The sequence below is a fragment of the Galeopterus variegatus genome, unplaced genomic scaffold, assembly GCF_000696425.1.
Source record: "Galeopterus variegatus unplaced genomic scaffold, G_variegatus-3.0.2 Scaffold7712, whole genome shotgun sequence".
Lineage (NCBI taxonomy): Eukaryota > Metazoa > Chordata > Mammalia > Dermoptera > Cynocephalidae > Galeopterus > Galeopterus variegatus.
The window spans coordinates 79,152-103,990 of NW_007733823.1; the positions used below are offsets into that span (position 1 = coordinate 79,152).

General features: G+C 56.8%; 1 protein-coding gene across 1 annotated transcript; it reads right to left on the reverse strand.

The window, feature by feature from the left end:
* Nucleotides 1–853: 853 nt before the first annotated feature.
* GRAP (GRB2-related adaptor protein) lies at nucleotides 854–16,953 on the reverse strand (the record flags this gene model as incomplete). Its single annotated transcript, XM_008592254.1, has 4 exons — nucleotides 854–1,197; nucleotides 3,268–3,436; nucleotides 12,351–12,473; nucleotides 16,856–16,953. Coding segments are annotated over 4 exons (576 nt in total), but the record flags the coding sequence as incomplete, so codon positions are not given.
* Nucleotides 16,954–24,839: the final 7,886 nt, after the last annotated feature.

The following is a 24,839-nucleotide window of genomic DNA, read 5'->3' on the forward strand; positions in this document are numbered from 1 at the left end:
AAGTCCCACCTCACTTTTCCTGCTTCCAAAGGTGCCCAGGCTCTGGGAGGTGCTGCTTAGCATCTCCTGATGGTTGCACATTCCTTCTGGATATTCTGCCTTTTCTCAAGCTGTGCCCCTACCTATGCTGCCCGCCCCATTCTGGATCCTGTTCGATCTCCAAAACCTGGCTCTGGCCCCAACTTCCCAGCTGGTTTGCAGGTTTCTCTGTCTCCTCCTGGGCCTTAGCCTGGGCAGAACCTGAGCCTCAACAAACAAGAGCCAGTGCAGCCTGGTCTCCCACGGATGGGCCAAGGCTTCCCCCTTGTCTGTGCGTGGGCCCAACAGGAGAGGAGCCGCTGCCTCCATGTTCACCACCTCCTGCCCCTTTCTGAGGGTCTCAAGGCCTCTAAGGGCCCCTCCCTAATGTGCCTGTGGTAAGGGCCAGCGTGCTGGACGCTCCAGGTGGAGCCCGCAGTCATGGGGCTGCCGAGAAGTTGGTGTCCACCTGCAGTCTGTCCAGAGAATCCAGGTCAGCAAGTGTGCAGCCCGTCCTTAGGGGCTGAGCCACCTTCCCAATATCTGGAACGATTCCAGAGGCCTTTCGAGGGAGGGGCAGGAAGGCCTGGCGTGTGGTCAGCCCAATGCAAACGCACCCACCGAGCCCAGGGTTCCTTGGCTTGAGCCCCCAGTGGGTGGAACCTAGGAGTCCCCAACCCTCCAGGAGGAGGATGCCATTGACAGGAGTGGGCGGGGCTCCGCGTGCCCCACCCTCTGACGTCAGGCTCTGGCCAATGGGAAGTGGCCAGTCAGGAAGTCCTGGGAGCCACCCCCCCCCCCCCGTGGTCACTTAAGGCAGCGGTGGTTTGGGGGCGCTGGGGGACCATCCCGCTTTGTTTGGAGTGGCCGGAGGCAGTTAGGAGCCCACATTGAGTCCGAGGCCTTCGCTGGGCCCTGTGTGGCCTCGGGTGGGGTGCCCACGTCGTCCCTCTGGACCTCAGTTCTGGCTCCGCCTGCCACGCCCCACACCGGTCACAGGTGCACGGGCTGCACGTAGCTCCGCGGGAAGAAGCCGACGCGTCCGCAGCACCGGCCCTGCCACCAGTGGGGGTCCGGGCGCTCCAGGACCTCGATAATGTCACCGCGGCGGAAGCTGAGCTGTGAGGGGTCCTGGGCCGAGAAGTCAAACTGGGCCTGGGCAAAGCAGGCCCGGGGCGGCTGCGAGGGGAGGAAGTGGTTAGTGGGGCGCCCTCAGACTCTCCCTGCGGAGGACCCCCGAGAGAAGTGATGGAGAGGTGACTTGCCGCAGCTGGGGAGGAGTCTTGGAGTAGCATTGGAGCTGGACTTTGAGGCTGCCTCCAAGTCCAGATCGGTGGTCGTTCCACCCCATGGGCCTCCTGTGCAGGCAAATGCTGCATCTACATCGGACCTCCCTGGTGTCCCAGCTGGGACTATAGAGCTGGTGGGTCAGGGCCCTTAGTCCTGGTCCTCAGGGCTGGACTTTGGTTAGGTCCCTGCCTCTCTTGGGGTCTCATTTTCCTGGCTCTGCAGCAGCCCTCATAACTTTTGATTTCAGACCATGGAACCACATGAATGGTTATAAACTATAAAGTGATGTGCAGCTATGAACTGTGTTTGCTGCTGTTGGCTTTTGGTCAGACGTTGAGGGAGAGGACTGTCACTTGGAGCTTCTGCCAGCTCACAGGCCTGAGTTCCAGTCCCATCTATGCCCTGTGTGTGATCTTGAGTACATCCCTGCCCTTGGTGGGACTCAGTTTCCCAACCTGTGCATCATGGCAGCTGGACAGGAGCCCCCTGTAACACATCTGCTCGGCACTTGACTATTACACCCAGCGTCCTAGCCCTGCCTGCCCCACTGGGATCTCAGCTCTGAGCCTGCAGAATCTCATCCAGCATGGGTGATAGGATCAGCAGAGAGGCTGTAATTAGCAGTTCTCTGCCCAGGAAAGAGGAGACGTCTTGGGTCCCAGGGAACGGAGCCGGCTCTGGAGTTGCCCCACAGGGTGGGTGACCCCAGGGCACAAGCCACAATGAGGTGGTGGGTGTAGGGGAACCCTCAGTCAGCCCCCCAGCTCCATCCTGTCTCCCTCACACTTTCCCAGGGCAGAGCTGGCCCAGGCGCGGGATGGAGGTCTAGGAGACAGAGGCCTAGCTGAGAAGGACAGTCCCCGAGATTGGGAGCTCACAGCTGACCTCGGCCCTCGGGGTCAGGCAGAGGAGGCCAACACAGGATGCACTAGTGAGCGTCTTCTGAGACACTGTTTGACTCTCCTGGCATATCAGACCCCAGGGCTCATCTGGACAGAGGGGAAACTGAGGCCCAGCAAAGGATGAACTGGCCCTTAGGTCACATGGCAAGGTGGTTGGAAGGTGGGACAGGGGACAGGGCAAGACTGGACCTTCTCTGCAGTGGTCAGTCAGCCCCCTCCCCAGACCTTGGCCTTGGCCATACGCCCTGTACCTTCTGCAGAGCCCAAGTCCAAGCCTTGACCTCTAGCCCCAGGCCTTGCCAACGCCCCCTTCCTAGGAGAACAGCATGTCAGGGCTAATAACCCTGTTGGCTGTGTCGTCATCCTAATGAGGATGAGAGCTGGTCCTCTGGGCCCCTTGATGAAAGGGCTGGATGGCAAATTGCTGTTATTGTGAGGACAAGGGGCGGGTGGACTGCCCCCCACACCCAGTGCCCGGCCAGGACCTCGCCCACGAGCACTCACACTGCCCCACACCCCGCCCACGGCCAGCTCAGCTCCTCAGGGAGCAGAAACCCGTACTGAAGCTGCTGGGTATGTGGCCTCAGATGAGTCACATCACTCTCTGAGCCTCAGTTTCCTCATCTGTGTAATGGGAATGGTGAGGCTCCAAGAGTACAGAGACCAGCTTGGTATGTGGTACTCAGTAGGTTCAGCAGGTGTCTGCTCCTTCAACAAACATTTATTGAGTACCTACTGTGTGCCACACACCATTATAGGAGCTTAGAATAAGACAGACGCAGTTGGCCCGCATGGAATTTCCATTCTGTCCCTTCCTTTTCTTTCCCTCTTCTCCTTTCCCACCCTTGCTTGTCTCACTGCAGCCACCACCAGGACAGAACGTTAGACCTGGGCTGGACCCTCCTCCTGCATCACCAGGCTGCTGGGCGAGAAAGGGAGGCCGGGCCTGAACCTGGAATCGGTGTCAGCCTCTCCCCCGCACCCCTCGCAGATGGCAGGAGATGCAGAGAGGCTCACGTGGGCTGGTCCCCGCCTGCCCCCACCTCCTGTCCCCTACCTTGAGCAGGGGCTCCTCGTCCTGCAGGAAGATCTGCCGCTTCTTGGCAATGGTGGTGGTGCGGTAGAAGTCAACCAGCTCGTTGAGGGAGTTGAACTTCTCTTCCCACAGGAAGTATTTCCCCGAGGCCTCTCGTAGCACCTTGAAGTGCTGCACCTGGTCCCCGTAGCTAGAGGACAGGACCCATGGCCACCTCAGACCATGGCTCTCCCAGCCCGACACAGTCCCAGTGCTCCCGTTTCATTACCACCTGGAACCAGGCCTTTTCTCACGGTGAGACCTGGAGTCAGGATCAGGTACATGTGGGGGAGACCCCACTGACCTGGCTCCACATAAGACCTGGGGAATCTCCCCGGCAGTGGAATATGGGGCTAAGGGTGTGAGCTCTGGACCAGGACACTTTCTTGCTGTGTGACCTTAGGCAAGACACTGAAGTTCTCTGACCCTCAGTTTCTTTATAATACCTCCCTAATGGATAAGTGTGTGGAAAATGCCTACTGTGGCTTACGGACAACGTTAAGTGGGTACTCGGAGTCAGTGGCGATCAGACAGCATCTCTTCCACATCCCCCTCAGTGCTGACATTCTCTCCCTCCCCTGCCCCTTTCCCATCCCTGCAGTCCCTTGGGGAGCAAGTCTGAAGATCATCCTGACTCAGACCAGAGCCTGCTGGTGTGACAGGAACTCAGGTGTGTTGCATCTTCACATCCCCCCTCCCCCAAGAACCTTCTATGGCTCCCCATTGCCCTCAGGATAAAATCTTTACCCTTTAGACTCAAGATCTGGCTCTGATGGCATGTCCAACCTCACTTCCTCGTATCCTCTCTGATGCAGTCAGCAGGCCCCTTTCTCTTCTCCTAGCCTCTGCCCAGCCTTCCCACCCAGTACCACTAAATCATCCGAGGTACCTTCCAGCCCAGCTGAGCAGATAGCCTGCTCTCCCCAAACTGGCCAGCGGGGTGGAGCCTGTCCTGGCTGGGACTGGGCAGAGAGACCTGCCCCGCGCCTCCCACACTAGATCAGGGCATGCAGGGATGAGACTGGAGGTAATGGTGGCAAGAGTTGGGACAGTGGGAAGACACAACTGTTGTGATTCCCTCCCTGCCCAGAAGTAAATTGGGCCCTTTGTGTAGTGGGGAAACTGAGGCCCAGAGTGCAGCCTCAACCTGTCAAGAGCCACACTGCAAGCAAGGCTGGAGCTGGGGCCACATCTGAGCTTATATCCGTACAGTGTGGCTCTAACTCACTCTCCGCTTGGCTATCATCATATAACCAGCCCTCTCTCCCTCGTCCTCTCTGCCTGGCCAAACCTTAACATCCCTCCCATCTGCAGTCAGCCCGCCTGGACTTGCACCCAGCCCATGTCCTCACCTGCCACACAGAAAGCACTGGCGCCCTCCTCACAGATGAAGAAAGGTAGAGAGGCCTGGGACTGGGGACAGTGCAGGCTCCACCAACGGAGCTGCCCTGGCCACGCTGGGGGCCATGGGGAGAACACAGAACAGCCCCAGCTCCCAACCTGGAAGAAGCCAGTTTAGGAGCTCAGGGGAGAGTGTCCTGTTCAGGTTTCTGGTGGCGCTGAGAGCCAGGAAAGCCTGGGCACCGGTGGCCAGCCAGGCGGGGCCAGGTTGCGGGCACCAGGATGGCCGTTGGGAGGGAGAGGCCCCTTCATCAGTTTTGTTCACATTTGGGGCTAAATGAGATCCGACCACCAGTCCAGAGACCCGATGGTGTAAAAAAAAAAAAAAAAACCCAACACACCTCCTGGGTTCTAAATTAAAATCTCCTTAAACAATTTGGATGCAGCTCATTTGCAAGCTGGGGTTCCCCGCAGCCTGAGTTCCTTCAGGCCTACAATTCTCCAGAACAGGGGGTGGTGTCCGTCACCCCCAGCTGCCCAGACCTGTCGCACTGTCTGCCCCTTCCCTGGCTGCAGTTCACTGCCTCCGCCTCTCAGCCCTGGGGCTGTCGTGCTGCTTCATTTCAAGATAAAGACTGAAGATAAAGGCTACTTCCCTCTGGTGCATGAGGTGTAGGGAGAAGCAGGATCCCCCCACCACGCCCAAGCCAAGGGATGCAAAGCACGCAGGGCCTCTGTCTCCACTTCTCAACACACCCCCAGGCCTTTGCACACGCTCCGTCCTGCCGCTGCAAGCAATTCTCAAGCTCCTCACGCTTCAAAGCCCCCGCAAAATGGCCCATCCTCGGAGAGCTGCCTCAGACCACATCAGAGTCAGGGGTCTCCTGGGGTCCTTCGGCCCTTGTACAGCCTTCTTGTAACCCGCTGCTCCTAATAACTTGCACAGGAGACACTGGAAAGGCAGGGAGGCGGGAGGAGGCCCTGAGGGTCCCCTCTAGTTGAGACTCGGGGAGTGGACCACCACGACCCGAGCGTCAGCGGGATGCCATGTTCCTGAAACCCTCTCCTCTTGGCTCTGAACTGGGACTCCAGCCCGCTAGGTGTCCTGACCCTGAAACAGGGGATCTGGTGGCAGGCCCAGTGCTCTAAGATGTGTTCGTCTCCCAGGGAGCCAGTTCTCCCCAAGGGAATAGAGGCTCTCGATCAGGTGGAGCCATGGTCCCCACACCTGGGACAGAGCTGCTCATGTGCCGTCAGCGAGCATCGTTCCCAGGTGACTAAGCCGCTTGTATTGTCGGCTGTGCCTGCAATGGAGAGGAGGTGGCAGGTGACAGGTGCCTCCCGCCCCGTCTGGCCCGCAGCAGCCTCCCACATGCTTCGGAGAGGCCACCTCTGAGCGCAGTGACGCCTTCGTGGGGTGCTTCAGCGAGCTCGGGGCTTTCCTGGACTTTGGCCGTGTGTGCTCCGGGCAGTGGATGGAGGGAGAGGCCCTGGCTCTATGCTGACCCCAGTGAGGAGCCTGGGGTACAGATTTCAACCCCAAATGACCACAACTTTGAACACTTTGGTGTCATCTTCAGTTACCTGAAAAGTTATCCAGAGCAAAGCAAGCTCTGATCATATAGGAGGGTCAGGGAGTGGAGAACAGGAGATGAGATAAGAAAAAGGGGCAAAGGACTCAGGAATTCTAGAACTTTCCAACCTGAGAATTCAAGAATTCTCAAATCTGGGAAACGTGCATGTGCCAGCCTCTAGCCTGTGCCTGGCATATGGCAGGTGCTCAGTAAAAAGTAAAAGTCTTGCTCCTTCTCCCACCTGGTCCACACTTCCCGCTCACATCTAAGGACAGCAAGGCCCAGAGAGGGGCCTGCCAGCAGCCACCGGGCAGCGTGCTGGGCACTGCTGCTGTGCGTGGTGTGGGTGGGGCCCCTTCTGCTGGGCCAGCCCCTGTCTGAGGCCAGCCAGGGCTGTCCCCGTCTTAGGACCCCACGCTCAGCATCTGGGACAATCTCTCATTCCAGCCTGGCCTGTCACCCCGCATCCCTGGGCCCCTGTTCATCCCTCACCAGGAACGTCGTTCCCTTTCCTCTGCCTGGTCTGGCCTTAGCCATCCTTCAAGGCCCAGGTAGAGCCTCGGGCTTCTCCAGACCTCAGCCATCCTCACCCCCAGGTCCAGGGGAGCTTCAGGGATTGCGGGAGGGACCTAGTCAGCTGGATAAAGTGCAGACAGCCCGCCCGCCGGGTGAGCCCTCCGGAGCTGGAGGAGGGAAAGGTGACTGCAGGGAGCTGGGATCTGAGCCTGGGGTTGGTGAAGAGAGAGCAGCTCAGGTGGTCCCCTACAGGGGACAGTGTCTGTGGGGCGGAGGGGTGAGAGACACACACGCGCACTTGTGTGTATGTCTGCATGTGCCCCACTCTGAGGGAGTGACTCTATGTGTGTCTCTCCCTGAGCAGTTGTGGGTGTGTTTGTCTCTCTGTGTGACTCCCACATGCACCTACCCAGGGGGATGAAGGGCTGGGCTGTCAGAAAAGCCCCAAGGACCAAGTCAGGCCTAATGTGGCGGCAGCCAGTCCTGCCCAGCGGGTTTTTCTGGCCTGGTTGCAGCAGCAGCAAAGGTGACAATGGCAGCCCAGGGAGGAAAAACAAGGCTGGGCTGGGGGCAGGAGCCCGGGACTCCTCCACTGCCCCAACCAGGGCGCGTGGACCCACCTGGGCAGAGGCGTGGGTGCTAACTGCCCACTGGGTGATGTCCATTAGGCATGGCCTCTCTCTAGCCTCAGTTTGCCCATCTGTGAAAAGGGAGGGGTGAAATAACCTGTACAGCAGCAGACAGGAAATAGCATCAAACTGACCTTGGGAGGGGGTGGGGCACAGCAGGTGGAGACTGACTCCTGCTGGGTGTTTGGGTCTCAGGGAAGGTGGGTGGAAGGGTAGACCAGGTCTGTTAGGGCCAGAGCGTTAGTGGGCAGCAGCTCTGCTGTTCCTTGCTGTGTGACTTTGGACAATTTACTACACCTCTCTGAGCTTCAGTTTTCTTATCTGCAAACTGGGTTTCTGGGGATCATGCAGGTTTCCTCACTTCCTGCCTGTCTTTGTATGCAGGCAGTGCCTCCCTCCCTAAAATCATACCCCCACCTCTTCCCTGCCTCATTTTCTCCAAAGCCTTTATTACTGTCCACGATGTAATATAATTTACTAACCGTTTATTGTCTGTTCTCCAGTAGAAGGTGAGTGCCTAAAGGACAGGGAGCTTTGTCCTACTTCGTTGGGGCAGGTCCTGGGACAGGCCCTGGCACACAGTAGGTGCTCAGTGACTATACAGGCAGAGCAAACACATGTGCACTGACTCCAGGGCACTTCTGGCCAGAGAGGAAGCCAAACTCCTCACTGGAGGACAAGCTGCCATCTGTGGCAGCAGAGTCCACAGGGGATAGAGCGTGGGGCAGAAGTTACGCAGATCAGGCACTGCCTGTTCTTGGCCCCTGGCCCACAGGCCGCCAGCGCAGACGTGCTCCCTGGAGGTGGGGGGCAACCCTTTGTAAACTAGTAGAGAGCAGCTGGCTATGGCAACTATCACACTGCGAGGTAGCTCAGGCCCATAAACCCCGCCTCTGACAGCTTTACGAGGCTTGGCATGAGCGTGCAGGAGATGCCACGCGCAGTGGGGTCAGAGTTCCCAAGCACCAAGCCAGCGAGGGCAGAAGAGCTCTCAGACACAGATCTGCCAAGCTGTCACATTTCTGGATGGCCATCAGGTCACTGGACTTCACAACTGCCTCCACGTTGTAAATGAGCACACCACAGCCAAGAGCAGGCCAGAAGCTGCCTGAGGTCATGCAGCAGGTCCAGGGCAAAGCAGCATGAGAGCTGGACCTCCCCGTGCCACTGCCTCTTCTCTGAGAGCCCTGGATTCATGGGCTGGGGGGGGGGGGGGGGCAGCCTTCCAGGCCAGAAGGGACTCCCCGGCACATTGTGTGGCCCTTGGGGGGTCCATACAATGAGAATTACTATTACTGGTATTTATTTGATCACTTATTATGTGCTAGTCATCATACTAAGCACTTTGCATAGATCTTCATTTTATAGGTAAGGAAACTGAGGCTCAGAGAGTAACTTGCCCAGGATAATACAGCTGGTGTAATCAGAGCTGAGATTCTTGTTCATAATCCCACACTCCTAGCCATGTGTCACTTGAGTCTCAGTTTCCTATTCTGATCCCTGCCCAGTGGTGGTCTAAGGGCTATGACAGAGGATGGAGCGAGAGTGGGAGCAGGACCCAGGAGCCCCGGCCCAGCTGGGCAGAAACGGAGGGTGGAGGTTGCCACCTGGTGGTGCTGGCTGAGCCCAGGAAGCTCTGCTGGTTCTGACCTTGAGATGCATGCCCAGGATGCCCTTGGGGGGCATGTGCCAGGATTTCTCAGAGAGACATTACCAGATCCCTTCCCAGGAAATGATGGTGCTGGCTCCCTGCCCCAGAACTGCTCCCGAGTACTGACCACCTCCCCTCCTGCTCAGACAACTTGTTGCTGTCCAACACACCTCTCACTGCCCCACCTCTGGGTCTTTGCACATGCTGTTCCCTGTGTCTGGCATACCCACTCCTCTCCTTGTGCACCAGAAGCCTCCTCATGCTTCAGGACCAGCTCAGATGTCACCTCCCGCCTGGTTCCTTCCCCGTGTGGAATGTGTCCACCATCACTGAATTTCACTTATTCATTTGTTCATCGTGGAGACCCGCTGGGCCAGGCACAGTCCGTTTCCCCATATCCCTGCTTGGGTCTGACTCCTCTCTGCCAGCCCCATGGTCACACACAGCCAATGCTCAATAAACTCACGTTGAACAAAGTCCCAGAGCTGAGGTGTCAGGTCTGATCTTGGGTGTGTATGGGGTTTGCATTTACAGAGAGACACCAGAAGAGGGCAGTGCGCCAGGCCTTCCCGTTGGAGGTTCAGGCCGTGGATTTGGTAGTAGAGGGGGCAGGGGCGGGGGTAGACAGGGCCAACACCTCCTCAGCTCGGGCTCCACAGATGGTTTGAGTCTCCTGTGCCCCTGCTGTGCTGGGTCACCTTGAGCTCTGGCATGGGTTCCAGGAGCTACTCAAGCCACACCAGCCCGCCTGGCGGGTGCCATTCCCAGGAGATGGCCAGGCCCCTGGAGAGCCAGCACTAGGAAAAGCCACACTTCCTACCTCTGCGGAAGCAGAGACTCCCCGGGGACTGCAGGGAGCCTGGTGGGAAGTGGGGGCTGGACTGTGCAGGTGGTGGGGGTTGAACCAGCAGGGACTCCGGCCTCCAGATGCCCACGACCATCCTGGGGGGAGCAGTTGGGGCCAAGAACCCACACACACTCACACAGATAGTGCTCCCATTTTTAAGATGGGGAAATAGAGGCCCAGAGAGGGCAAGAGCCATCTCTACCCCTCAGGATAACCAGCCTGTTCCCAGGGGAGAAGGGCAGTGAACAAAGCTGATAGCTGGTTACACAGCTGGGGTGGTGAGGTCAGGGTGAGTGCTGGGGGGCTATGGTCCCTCTTGACATTAAATCTGCCCCCAGAGCAGCCTCCCTGACCAGGGCGTCCTGCCCCTCATGGGTGCCTCCAGTCCCAGATGGGAGATGGCCACCTCGCAGGGCAGACAGCAGACGAGCTGATCACACAGCAGGGAGCACACCTAGAATGGCCCACTGGATTGCACGCCATGGGGCTCACGCAGGGCCCTGATAGCCCAGAGGGCGTCAAGCAGGGATATTTTTCTGCAAGTAGGAGCCCTCGCGTGGGCCATGACGGCCCAGCTGCATGAGGACAACATGAACTGTCCCTGTCTGAGTCTCTTCCTCTGCTTCTTTGGGATCCCCCTGACCCCTGTGCCCGGTCACACCCAACCCCAGCATCAAGGTGCTCTGTGTTTGTTTATCCTTTGGAAAATCATGGAGCTACTGGCTGTGAGTAAACCCAGTCCCAGTAAGACTTAAACCATAAGGGCAGCAAGTTTGTTTTTTTCCAGTGTTATTTCTCTAGCCCCTGGGGTACCTGGCACATGGCACAGAGCTCAGTAAATATTTCTTAAATTTATGCATCTAGACCCTACTCTTCTGGGCATTGGGAGTAGGAAGGACAGAGAACTTCCAGGGGCCTGACTCTGTCACCTCCACCCCCATTCCTGCCACTACCTTACAGCCTGGATTCCTCAATCATCCTAGTTGTGGCCTTTGGGATAGGGTTCTGTGCTGCCCAGAAGCTGCCACACCATGACTAAGGAGCCACCCTGTCACAATACCAGACAGTCCCCATCATGGCCACCCTGCCCTGATGCCAGGCACTATTCCCTTTTTTTTTTTTTTTAAAGATGACCGGTAAGGGGATCTGAACCCTTGACTTGGTGTTGTCAGCACCACGCTCTCCCGAGTGAGCCATGGGCCGGCCCTCCACTCACTATTCTAATTGCACTAAATATATTGACTCATTACTCCTTACAATAACCTATTTTCCATGTGAGGAAACGGGCACAGAGAGGTTAAGTGACTTGCCCAAGGTACACAGCCAGGAGGAGGCAGAGGCAGAGCCAGGAGGAGGCAGGCCTCAGAGTCTATTCTCTCAACTACATCACCCCCGAGCGGGAGCCTGTTCGGGCCACATCCCGGACACCTGCCCTGTACTCCTCAGCACTCTCCCGCTTCCACTCTCTGCCACATCAACCGGCGACATCATCCTTCCTACCCTGTTGAGGAATCTTTGATGGCTGCTTCCTGCTCATGAGATAAAGTCTGGACCCTTCAGCCTGGCATTCGAGGCCCTGCTCAGAGGTCCAGAGCCCACTTTCCCAGCACAACTCTGCTGCTCTGGGCCACACCCAGGCCACTGCTCAGGTGACTCCTCCTACAGGGACACCATCCCTCCCCCCTGTCCTGGGCTTCAAGGTTCAGCTCAGAGGCCACCTCCCTGCCCACCCTCCTCTGCACACCCCCAAGGACCGGATCTCACTTCACGGAGACAGAGAACTCCACCCTTGACTTGGTGTTGTCAGCACCACGCTCTCCCAAGTGAGCCACAGGCCGGCCCTCCACGCACTATTCTAATTGCACTAAATATATTGACTCATTACTCCTTACAATAACCTATTTTCCATGTGAGGAAACGGGCACAGAGAGGTTAAGTGACTTGCCCAAGGTACACAGCCAGGAGGAGGCAGAGGCAGAGCCAGGAGGAGGCAGGCCTCAGAGTCTATTCTCTCAACTACATCACCCCCGAGCGGGAGCCTGTTCGGGCCACATCCCGGACACCTGCCCTGTACTCCTCAGCACTCTCCCGCTTCCACTCTCTGCCACATCAACCGGCGACATCATCCTTCCTACCCTGGTGAGGAATCTTTGATGGCTGCTTCCTGCTCATGAGATAAAGTCTGGACCCTTCAGCCTGGCATTCGAGGCCCTGCTCAGAGGTCCAGAGCCCACTTTCCCAGCACAACTCTGCTGCTCTGGGCCACACCCAGGCCACTCCTCAGGTGACTCCTCCTACAGGGACACCATCCCTCCCCCCTGTCGCAGAGGTCCAGAGCCCACTTTCCCAGCACAACTCTGCTGCTCTGGGCCACACCCAGGCCACTGCTCAGGTGACTCCTCCTACAGGGACACCATCCCTCCCCCCTGTCGTGGGCTTCAAGGTTCAGCTCAGAGGCCACCTCCCTGCCCACCCTCCTCTGCACACCCCCAAGGACCGGATCTCACTTCACGGAGACAGAGAACTCCCCTGGGGAGCTCTCGCTCTCCCGGATCAGGAAGGCTCCCAGCTGGTTTCGCTTCATCAGAGTCTCTTCGGCCAGCTGCCGGGAGATCCTGCCCGAGTACCACCTGCGGAGAGAGGGGGCAGTGAGGGCAGCATGGACACCCCCTCTCGGGCCTCCCCCAGCAGCACGTGCCGGGTGCTCAACATCGCTGGTCCTCAGCATTCCCAAGATGTGGGAGAGGTGAGGGCACCCATTTTACAAGTGGGGAGACTGAGGCACAGAGAGGCAAAGCGATGCGCCCAAGGTCACACGGCTGAGGCAGGCAGGAACCGGGACACGACCCCAGCATGTGGGCTCCTGAGCCCAGCCTGTCCTACCACACTGGGCAAACAGAAAAGTCATACTCCAGCGGGCCACATCCAGCCGACCTCAACCTAACTTTTCTGTTCAGATGGGAGATTCTTAAAAGTCAAAAAATATAAAAACGGATGACAAAAGTAACAGTGGCTTCAATCTGATGAAACATCCCGGCCTGTAGCCATCCCACAGACACACACTCGGGCCTCCCGGACGCTTTTGCAGGTCCAGCTTCCTCTTCCTGCTGACCAAACAGAACAGGGCATACAGAAGGCGCCTGGTAAATGCTTGGACTTGTGCAAGCTCGCCAGGGTCTGGGGCTGAAAGGCTGCGCTGCGGCCTCTGTCCCAGTCCTGCCCGTCCTGCCGTGCGGCTCCAGGCGGCCCCGGCCTCTTGGTGCCTACCCCCTGCTGCAGACTGACCGCGCGTGTCCCTCCACGTTCACGTATGGAAACCTAATCCCCAGCACGATCAGACTCAGGGGTGGGCCTTTGGGAAGTGATGAGGACCCTCACGAATGGGATTAATGCCCTTACAAAAGAGACCCCAGAGAGCTGCCGGCCCCTCCCGCCTCGGTTTCCCTGTGATGGTTCCTTCACTCCTTCAGTAAACGCTTCCTGAGTCTCACTCAGCTTGGCATAGGTGGCGGGTGTCGGGTGGGACTTTTCCTGTGGTCTCAGGATGTTGACAAGCCCTTGAAGCTGAGATCAGAGGGCGGTGGTGACACGCAGACGCTGCTGGTGTCCTGCCCACATCCCTGCTCTCTGAAAGACCAAGGCTGCTGAGCACACACCTGGGGATTCCACCCCAAGGCTTTTTACTGGGGCCTAACATACTTGGCCTGTGTGCAGGGCAGGCCGAGGCCATGGGAATATTCTCAAGTGAGGACAGTGGGAGCACGTGGGTAGACATCTGGCCCCTGCCTCTCAGGTGGGGCAACTCAGGTGCTGGTCCTATGCTGCCTCCCTGGCTCCTGCAGATCCAGCTGCCCCAGTGGCAATGACGTTGCCACCATCCCTAGTGGCTGCTTCCCTTCCCTGTCTGCTGCCTTCTCCTAAATCAATTCCTTGTCCTCACATCTGTTTCTCAGGGACTGCATCTGGGGGAGCCACACCCCCAAACATGAGGTTCTAGGCCCTGGTGGGGACCTGTGGCCCACATCACAGTGACTTTCCCCCGGGAGGGCGGAGGAGGGGTGGAGGCAGTTGCTGAGCAGGGGGCTCAGGCAGCCACCTGCAAAGCTCGGCCTGGTCTCCAGAGCTGGAGACCTAGAGGCTCCAACTGAGGCTAATGCTGCTGGCCTCAGCAGAAACGGAGCGTGGGGGGCCCAGGGAAGGAGTGACCAGGGAAGGGGGGTTGCCGCCTGTTCCTACCCCAGGAAGCCCCCAACTCTGTCCTGTCGACACAGGACCCAGGGGTGCCTTGGGGGAAGTATCCCGAGAGGCCGGGTATCTCCAAAGAACCCACAAAACCCCACAGGAGGCGTCAGCGTGCGGGTCGCTGTCACAATCACACCCTATAAGGCGGCCCCCACATCCGCTGCCAGCCCTGTGCCTACCGAGGGCAGCTTAAAAGATGGGGACCAGGAGAAGAGAGCACTCCCTGGTGCCGAGCCCAGCGCCCGCCACCACGCCAGCGTCGCCCCACTAGTGGCACCTCACAGAGTCCCCGTGTGACTGATGGAAGGGAACACCACCATCCCCAGTCTGCACAGCTAGTGCAAGGCCTCCGACTCGCCCCAGCCCCATAGCTGCTCTCACGGGCGCCACACCGCCCTGCCCGGCCCGCACAGCACAGGGCCCTCCACCAGCTGTGTGACCCTGGACAAGTCCCCCAACCTCTCTGTGTCTCTGTCTCCTTTTCTGACGCTATTAGTCATCTCATAGACCCACACGTGCCTCCCATGGGCCTGTCTCCCCGCCTGCAGCAAACTTGTCCTCAAGCTTCCAGGCCCAGTGGGCCATGCCCTTCTTCTAGGAAGCCCTCCCCGTGCCCACCGGACACGTAGTGGCATCAGGTGCCTCTATGGTCTGCCCGGGTCTGCATCATGCCTCTCTCAAGGGCTCCCGGGGCAGGCAGGGGGTGACAGGGGGTGCTCAGGGAAGACTGGGCCTGGTGCAGGCACGAGGCCTTCTGGGGCCTAGCCCCCCCCCACACACACACCCTGGGACTTTTATGGGCTGAGTCAGGTGCGAATGTGGAGTTTCCCCACAGCTATTTAGGGACCAGTGCAGGTGCTGAGGTTAGCCAAGAACACACCTGGGCACGGCTGCAGGCAGGTTGGGCAGGGGCCTGACCCCATCCCTGCACTGTCCCACACACAAATGGCCAGAGCTGACCCTGGGGTATCAGAGGCTGGACCCCCCCAAAGCTCCCAACTACCCTGGTGGAGTCTTTTTTTTTTCTTTTTTTTTTTTCCTTTTTGTCTTTTTTACTGACCGGTAACGGGATCGCAACCCTCGGTGTTGCGCCCGCACCGCGCTCAGCCAGTGAGCGGGAACCGGTCTCCACGTGGGATCTGAACCCTCAGCGGGAGGGCCGCTGCGCTCCCAAGCGGTGCACTCTCCAGTGCGCCACCGGGCCGGCCCTTCTGCGCCCGCACCGCGCTCAGCCAGTGAGCGGGAACTGGTCTCCACGTGGGATCTGAACCCTCAGCGGGAGCGCCGCTGCGCTCTCAAGCGGTGCACTCTCCAGTGCGCCACCGGGCCGGCCCTTCTTTTTCTTTTTAAAAAGATGACCGGTAAGGCAATCTTAACCCTTGACTTGGTGTTGTCAGCAGCACGCTCTCCCAAGTGAGCAAACCAGCCATCCCTATATAGGGATCCGAACCCGTGGCCTTGGTGTTATCAGCACCGCACTCTCGCGAGTGAGCCATGGGCCGGCCCTGTGGAGTCTATTTTTGTTTTTTTTTTGGCAGCTGGCAGGTACAGGGATTGAACCCCGGACCTGGATGTTGTCAGCACCACGCTCTGACCAACTGAGCTAACGGCCAGCCCTCCTGGTGGAGTCTTGCCTCATCCATGGGCACCACCCCATGCAGTCCTGGGCCAGCACCACGGCCATCGTCATCTCCTCTCCCCGCCTGAGCAAATGGAACCCTCTGCTCAGGGCTCCTCAGTAGCTTCAGGCATTCCAGCCTTTGCCAGGCCATTTCCTCGACCCGAAGGCCCCCCGACGAGCCAGCCCACGGCGACGCTCCTGCTCATGTCCTCCAGCTGGCTGGGAGTGACTGCAGCCCAGATAGAGTGGCTGGGGACCTAGGTGGGACGGGGCTGTGCCCAGCACAGGAAGCCGGGGGTGGTGGCAGCCATGGAAACAACTTGAAGAGAGGTAAAGAGGAAACACTCCTCAGGCCCCTCCCTGGCCCTGAACCTCCTTCCCCTGCCACCCACAGCCACATACCCATCACAGCTCCCGACCTGCCTGCTGACCCTGTCGCCTGCCCCCACATCTGACTGAGGCCCTCCCCTCCGCTAACACCCCATGGCTCCCCACAAGCCTGGGCCTGGCACCTGAGGCCCCTGCCAGTCCCGCACACCCCAGCTCTCCCTGAGGCCCCTCCCGACCCTTTCTCTTTTTCTGCACATCCTTTAAAACCTCACGCGTTGCCACCTCTTCTGAGAAGCCTTCACAGGTTAGTCACCTCAGCACTGACTGCCTTCCCATGTAATATTGTGTTTGCGTCCTGTCTCTCCCGCAGAACAGGCTGCTCTGAGCCCTCTGTGTCTCCAGCACCACCCAGACTGGGCCTCCTAGAACCGTGGCCAGTGTTTGCTGAGTGACTGAGTAAGCGTTTGCATCTTGAGGCTGCCCCAGTCAGCAAAGACTTCTTGGCCACCTAGACCTGTTCTGGGGCTGCGGTCTGCCCCAGCCATTCTCAGGGCAGCAGTGTTGGATGCCACCTGCTGAGAGTCTGACCTGGGACACCCTGGACTAGCAGGACCCAGGACACCTGGGCCCCAGATACGACTCCCGCTCCACCCTGGTCCCAGACTCTGCTCAGCCAACATCCAGCTCCCCCAAGGTCGTGCTGCACCCGAGGGAAATGCCATATCCAGGCCTCCACAGGCAGCTTAACTCAGCCTGGGCCAGGCCAGGTGGGGACGTACAGCTGCAGGGGGCTGGGGGTGGGGGGTGGCGGCCACTCACGGGTGGGGCTTGACGCGGATGTAGTTCTTGGGGACAAACCCCTCGGCACCCCGGAGCTCAGCCTTGTACCAGTTCTGATCATCTTCCATGTTCAGGATCTGTGGGCAGGAGAGACATGGCCACTCAGTCAACTGAGAAGGGACAACTGTCACCTGCTGAGAGCCCGTAGCACACTGGGCCCCAGGTGGGCTTCATCTGCACCAGCTCCTGTGCCCATTCACAGAGGAGGGCTGGGGCTGGGATGGGGACCTGCCCAAGGTCACAGGGCCGAGTTAGAACCAGCTGTCTGATTCCACGGGACACAGGAGGGTCACAGCCTCCCAGAGTGGGACAGCTGGGGACCCGGGAGAGGTTTCAGGTTGAGGGTTTGAGACAGCTGGAGCTGGACTCTCAGGCTCTGCCACCCAGACCCCCAGCAGACTATGGGGTCTTGGGGAGTAGGAATGGGGGCCTCAGTTCCTGAGCTGTGCCCTGAGCATGGGGTCCCACAGCATTTGCACACCATGCACTGTGCCTTGGGTTGAAGGTCGGAGGTCCCCAGGAAGCTTGGGGAACCCCAGCTGAGCTCAGCACTAGTGGTCACCTAGGGTCATTTGCATTTAAACAGCCCTTACAGTTTGAGTGCAGGGGTGACCGTTCAGTGGGGGGATTTCAGGCACTGGGGGACAAATAAGGAAGACCTTTGGGTTGGGATGAGGCTGGTTCTCAGGCTCTGGCCTGGCCTGCTCGGCTCACAGGGACTCATCTTCCACGCCCCGAGGCCCTGGTACCCCACAGGTGTGCCAAGAGGAACTGAGATAGCCAAGGCGGGGACAGGGAGTCACTGCAGTGAGCAACCGAGCGACTGAGTGGGGAACGGGCCAGGCCTGGGGACGGGGCACAGCACGAAGGTTGGGGTTCCTTCCTCCACTCCTGATTCTCATGTAACCCTCCAAGGTGGACATCACCAAACACTGTTTTACAGATGACAACGTGGGGGCCCAGAGAGGGGAAGTGATTGGGCCGGAACCACACAGCAGGGCAGAGGCAGAGGTCAGCCAGGACTCGGAAGCCTGGGGTCTTTGGTTCAGCTGGCCGGGGTGGGGGGAGCCTAGCCCACCAGTTTTTACCCCCACTCCACCTCCCACTTTGTCTCTGGACTGAGCCAGAGGGGACATCTCCCTGTCAGTCTTGGAGCAGGCTCCAATGTCAGTTCAGTCCTAGCAGACATAGCTGAGAAAAAAAATTGGATATAGAACAACAAAGGCTCAGACAGGCCCATGCCAGGACATCAACGCAGGTGGGAAAATTTTGCCAAGAGGAGCTGGATTTACTCCCTCAGCCCCAGGCCTGAGTCCCCACCCTCACAGGCCGTGACCTTTTGCCTGTCCACTGCCGGCTGAGCCTCTTCCTTCCTGCCCCCGCAGCCTGGGCAAGGTCAGCAACTCCAGGGACAGATGGAAGCAGGTGGCTGACTCAGGAAAACTTTCACTCAACACAACACAAAACAAAACAATTCCCCCAACCTAATGAGAAAATTAGGGCCCGTGGGCCACCTTCCCTGAATGTGGATTCATGGAAGATGCCCTGGGCCCGGGGCTCTAGACCACTCTGTCTGCTTCTGATGCTCTGTGGCCTTGGCCTTAGTTTTCTCATCTGTTAAATGGGCACATTTGTGGCCTACACCGAATGTGGCAGTGTCTTCTAGATTACAAGGTCCTGTGTGGATCTATGAATGTTAAATATCTAATATAATCCCTTTTTTCTTTATTGTATTTCCCTGTCATCTCAACCCAGGAATGCTCATTAGCTGCTTTTTTTCTTTCTTTTTTTTTTTAAAGATGACCGATAAGGGGATCTTAACCCTTGACTTGGTGTCAGCACCACGCTCTCCCAAGTGAGCTAACCAGCCATCCCTATATGGGATCTGAACCCATGGCCTTGGTGTTATCAGCACCACACTCTCCCAAGTGAGCCACAGGCTGGCCCTATGAGCTGAATTCTAACGTTAACATTGCTCAGGAGCCTCAGACCCTCTCAGACACGGGGATTCCCACAAAGGGGAGAGACTGGCCCCTCCCTGGTGAAATATCACCGCACAAGGTAAAGCTCACACCTTGGCCCACCCGTGAGCCTTTGTCCCTGCAATGCCCTCTCCCCAGGTTGCCGTCCCACTCACTGTTCCCTCTCCATGCAGTCAGTCAGCAGCTATTTACTGAACACTTACTGTGTGCCAGGCACTGTGCTAAGCCTAGTGACACAGCATGGAACAAGGAGTTGACATTCCAGTGAGCAGAGACAGACCGTAAACAAGGAAAGAAACGAGTAAACAAGATAGTTTAAAGTAGTGGTAAGTGCTCTGAAAAATACACGTGAGGATGACAGATTGAGACTGTCTGGTTGGGGGCAGGGAAATTGTCAATGGGGGTAGCTGGGGTGGTCAAGACAGGCCTCTCTGAGGAGGTGACATGTGAGCTGAGGCCCAAATTACAAGAAGGAAGCAATGGTGAGAAGATGTGAGGAACGGTGTCCAGGCAGAGGGAACAGCCAGTGCAAAGACCCTGAGGTGGGAGCAAGCTCCGTGCCCAGCACAGGAAGGAGGCCGGTGTGTCTGGAGTTGAGAGGAAGGGGGGGTCGTGAGATGATCTAGGGAGGGTCAGGCTCTGGGTTGTGGTTGCTCTGTGGGGATGGGCTGGGGAGCAGAGGAAAGCGGGAGGCACTGAGTGAGTGAGAGACGAATGAGGCCTGGACCTGGCCAGGGAGAGGGCACGGTGGGGATGCTGAGAAGCGGTGAGATTCGGGGAAGGTTTTGCCAGAGTTGCTGACAAGACTCAATGACAGGCTGCAGAGGAGCAGGTGTAGGGAGCTCAGGTTGGCCGTGTTGGGTCCGTGCCACCGGCCTTCCCCAGGGACATGTCAAGGAGGCCTTAGGATCTCAGAGTCTGTGTCCCACGGGCCAGGCTGTCCACGGAGAGATGGGAGTGCAGCCACCACCCACGTCTGTCCTCCAGCTGCAACAGCAGGTATAGGGCACCCAGACACGCCTGGCCCGTCAAGAAGGGAGGTGACACCTGAGGCCTTGTGTCCGGAGTGGGTGTGCCTGCATGTGTTTTCATTCAGGCTCCTCCAGGCTGGACACATCTGCACTGTGGGTGCTGCCATGGCTGGGCCTGCAGAGGGTGCTCAGAAGACACTTGTTGGATGAGAGAACTGGATGGTCCCACCAGGCACCAGCAGGGAGGGGCTGGCAATGTACCTGCTTGACGCATTGTGGCCCTGGCTGGGAGAGGAAGAGGGCACGCAGCCCTACATCGCCATTACATGCGTACATTATAGAAAGCAGCCCTGGACTAGAGTGAGGCCGGTGAGAAAGGGGACGCCAAAAACTCAAGAATCAATAGAAATAACGTCTTAATGCAATATGTTAAAAAATCAAAACAAATGTAGAAATCTGAATATGGGTGTAGTGGATTGAATTCTGTTCCCCCAAAACTTGCTGAAGCTTGAATTGTGTCCGCCAAGATTTATGTATTAGAAACTCGGTCCCCACTGTGACTGTTAAGAGGGTGAGAAATCCTATTATGGTAATTGAAAGGCAGGGCCTTGAAGAGGTGGATTGGATTGTAGGACCGTGCAGTAGTGAATGGATTAATAATGGTGGTCAGGGGCGTGGTTCTGGGGGCTTTAAAAGAAGAGGAGAGTCTGTCTTTCTCTCTCTCTGCTTCCACCATCTTGCAATGTGAGACCCCTGGGTCACAGTCACCACCACCAGATGGACTTTGGACTTCCCAGCCTCAGAAACCATAAGCAATAAATTTTGTTTTCTTTATAAATCACCCAGTTCCATGTAGAAACGGACTAATACAGTGGGCATTTGTAAATAATAATGTGTAGGTATCAGTTCCCTGATTTTAACGAGTGTACCGTGCTCAGTTCAGAAATTAACAACAGGGGAAGCTGGGTGCGGGGCTGTGGAAACAGTCTGCACCGTCTTCTCAAGTTCTCTGTAAATCTAAAATTGTTCTAAAAAATAAAGTCTCTTTAAAAATTAATATGGGGGGGCCGGCCCGGTGGCGCACTGCTACAGTTCGCCGCTTGGGAGTGCGGCGGCGCTCCCGCCGTGTCTTCTCAAGTTCTCTGTAAATCTAAAATTGTTCTAAAAAATAAAGTCTCTTTAAAAATTAATATAGGGGGGGCCGGCCCGGTGGCACACTGCTACAGTTCGCCGCTTGGGAGTGCGGCGGCGCTCCCGCCGAGGGGTCGGATTCCACATACAGACCGGCCGCTCACTGGCTGAGCGAGGCGCGGGGACAACACCGAGGGGTGCGATCCCGTTGCCGGTCACGAAAAAAGACAAAAAGGAAAAAAAAAAATTAATATAGGGCCAGCCCCTGGCTGGACAACACCAAGTCAAGGGTTAAGATCCCCTTACGGGTCATCTTAAAAAAAAAAAATTAATATAAAAAATCCACCAAAATCTTAAACAAGGTCAGGATTTGACCTCGCACTTGCATAGCCCTGGCCCTGGCTCTGGCAGAAATACTCACTCATTGCAGAACATCTGGGGAACGCAGAAAGTAAAGAAGAAAACACACGTTACTCAGGGGCCACCTCCCAGAACGCGCAGCTGCCAGCTCATCGAGACATTTCCTTCCAGCGTTTTTTCTATGTACAAATCCAGTGCATGGACGCCAGTTTCCCTCACAAAACTGATAGCTGTGGATTAGCTGTGTGGAGAGTTGACGCTCTGCACATGTATATATGTTTGCATTCTGACTTTTGCCACTTAACAGTGCATCATGAGCATTTTTATGTCATTAAACACCCTCCCAAAATAGCATTTTTAGGGGCTACGCAGTATTTTGTACCTACACCACTGAACAGGCATCTGTTGACTCAGGGCTGCAAACTCTCACCAGTGTCCTGCGTCCCCACCTGCTTTGTCTGCTTGGCACTTTCACTGTCCACAGCTCTGTGTTTTCCTCACTTTCTGGCTTATGCTCCGTGTCTACCACCAGAACGTCAGCGGCATGACAGCAGCGACCGCGTCTGTTCTCTTCCCTGGTGATTTCGCCAGTGCCTAGAACCGGACCCGGGACACGCTGGCGCTCCCTGAGTCCTTGCTAATGGCAGAGTGCGTGAGCGTCTCTGATCACATCTCAGTTTCCCAGGAAGAGATTTTCTGGGCCATGGGTGTAGATATTTTTAAGTCTCTTTATCTGCTTCCCAAATGGACTTCAAAATGACAGTGTCACGTTACCTATCACCACTTACATGTGAAAGTGCAGTTTTTCCCACACCCCCTACAACCTCAGAGATTCTTTTTAAAATAAAATTTTGCTGACTAGGCAAGTAGAAAATAGGTATTTTCTTTAAGTCACACATCTTCTGTTATTGAAGGAATTGGGCATTTACTTGCTCACATAGCTTCCTTAGCAATTTTCCTATTTATCCTTTGCCCGTTTTTCTATTCTGCTATGTGTGATTTTCTTGTCCATTTATAAGAGCTCTTCATGTATCAAGGACATCGATATTTTGTCACTGTTGCCATGAATTATCTATTAACCTAATCTACCTTCATTTCCCACCTTCACGACTGCAAGGCTCCCTCCCTGCCTCCACTCCTGCCCTTCTGTTTTCTTTTCAAAATGTAAATCTGATCAAGTCCTGAGTGCCCCTCACATTTAGAATGAAATCAAAATCCTGCACAAGCCCCGACTCCTGCCCACCTCCCAGCTCAGCCTCACCCCCTGCTCCTCTCTCACTGCTGCTCTCCAGCCACAGCCTTTCTTTCAACTCTTCCAGTTAGTATGATTCTGCCTCAGGGCCTTTGCACCAGCTGTTTCCCCAGCCGGGTACTCTCTTCCCCTGGCTCTTTGCATGGCGGGCTCCTGCTCATCCTTCAGATTTCAGCTCAGGTATCACCTCTTTTGAGAGACTGCCCTGACCACCCCACTGTCACTCTGCACTCCACCTCCCTGTATTGATTCTGCAACCCACTGATCGTCACCCAGTGTTGTTTACTTTCTGGAACGTCAGCTCCAGGAGGCCAGCAATTTCGCTTTGCTCACTGCACATCCTCAGCACTTAGGCGATGCCTGGACAGAGTAGTTTGTCGAATGAAGGAAGAGGCAGCCCCTCCCACTGCCTGTTGTTCCTTGAGCTTGAAAGGTCCCCACCCCCACTGCCAGTCTCCAGGGACCCGGGGTGCAAGTCCCACTGGGAGGGCTAGTGCCAGTTTCAGCTCATCTTGTAATCACTCCTGCCTGCCTGCCCTCTTCCTTTTGACGTTCCCCGTGTCTTACAGAGGGCCTACTATGTGCCAGGCACTGTTTTATGTCCTGGTGCTCCAGCGTGATCCCCGCCCTCACGATGCTCACGATCTGGGGGTGGTGGTGGGGGGCGCTATCATGGGCTCACTCCTTCCTCAGCAGCCAGCACCTTTGTTAGATGCAAACACCAGGAGTCCACTAACACTTTAGCAAAGGTCACTGGGAAACTTGCCAAGTCTCAGGGTGGGGTGGTGGGCACAAGAGTCTGGAAAGGGGGACTCCCACGACCCACCCCTATCCACGGCCAGCTGATCCTTCTGGGCCTGGGTCAGAGACCCTGACACTCATTCCTGGTTCCTCACTGTCCCCCTCCCTCTCAGCCCCTAACCCAAGGTCTAGACATGCCAAACTGCTCTCAGATGAGTAACTGAGGTCTCTGAACTAGACCTGGATCCTCACAAAGAGTCTCTTGCCTTGGCTGCACAGTCCCAGTGCTCAGCCTGCCCTTGTCCCCAGCTGGCCACATGTCCACAGGCCCAAAGCCAGCAGTACAGGTGGAGCCAGGTATCAGCAGCGGGCAAAGAGATGGAGGGACTTCCTCAAGGGTACATGGCTCCTCTTGACCTCAACGCCAACTTCCCCATCCCTCCCCCCAGCCTTTCCAGTCTTGCAGGGAACTGAATGCAGGTCCCAGAGTCGAAGGGACGTAGGTTCAAAAGTGACCCCACACCACGCAAGACATACCACCTCCCTGTGCCTCAGCAGAGTCATCTGCGAAAGAGGGGTGCTGATCCTCCCCACCTGAGCAGCTTAAACGAGACACTGGTGTGCATCGTTGAGTTTGGGACCCAGCTGTAGTAGGGTGATGGCAAAGGGGAGCTCCTGTCCCTTCTTGATCTTGAAGCTTGGGGTCAAGAGCAGGGCCCAGGGCTCAGAGTGGAGGGACATCTAGTCTAATAATTGAGTTTGGGACCCAGCTGTAGTAGGGTGATGGCAAAGGGGAGCTCCTGTCCCTTCTTGAGCTTGAAGCTTGGGGTCAAGAGCAGGGCCCAGGGCTCAGAGTGGAGGGACATCTAGTCTAATACCCATTGCTCCAGTGGGAAGACCGAGGCCCAGGGAGAGGCAGTGACTTCCTTAGGGAGAGATAGCGGCAGCTCCAGTGCCCAAGTCTTGGCACGGCCACTCCCTGAGCCCTACATCTGGCCCCTGGGCTCTGCTTTCCTACACAAACTTTTAAGCAAAAACATTTCCAGAGAAGGACTGCACAGACCCATCTGCCTGGACTGTCTTGGAAGTCTGTGACGTCCGTCAGAAATGGCTCATGTACTGGCCAGTGGCCAAAACAAGCAAAAAACAATGACAGCAAAAAAGTAAAAAAGAAGTGGAGGGTGGCTCAGACAAGAGAAATGAGCGGTGGGGTGACTTGTTTCCCTCTTCTCCACCCTGCTGGGAAGTTCCTTCTTGGCACTTAAACCACAACTGCTTTAGCCCCACTAGGTTAGTGTGTGCACTTCTTTCCTAAGACCGTTCCCTCTCCCCCCACACCGGCTGTCTGTCTGTCTGTCTCTCTAGCTCTCATTCTCTTTCTCTCTCAACAATAGTCTTCTCAAATTTTTTTCCTGGAAAACTGGGGGTTGAACAACTCCTGCCAGGCACTGTGGTCATGTCTCCTTGAATCCTTACAACAGCCGCCAAAGGAAGGATCATGAATTTTCTCCCCATTTCCTAGACAG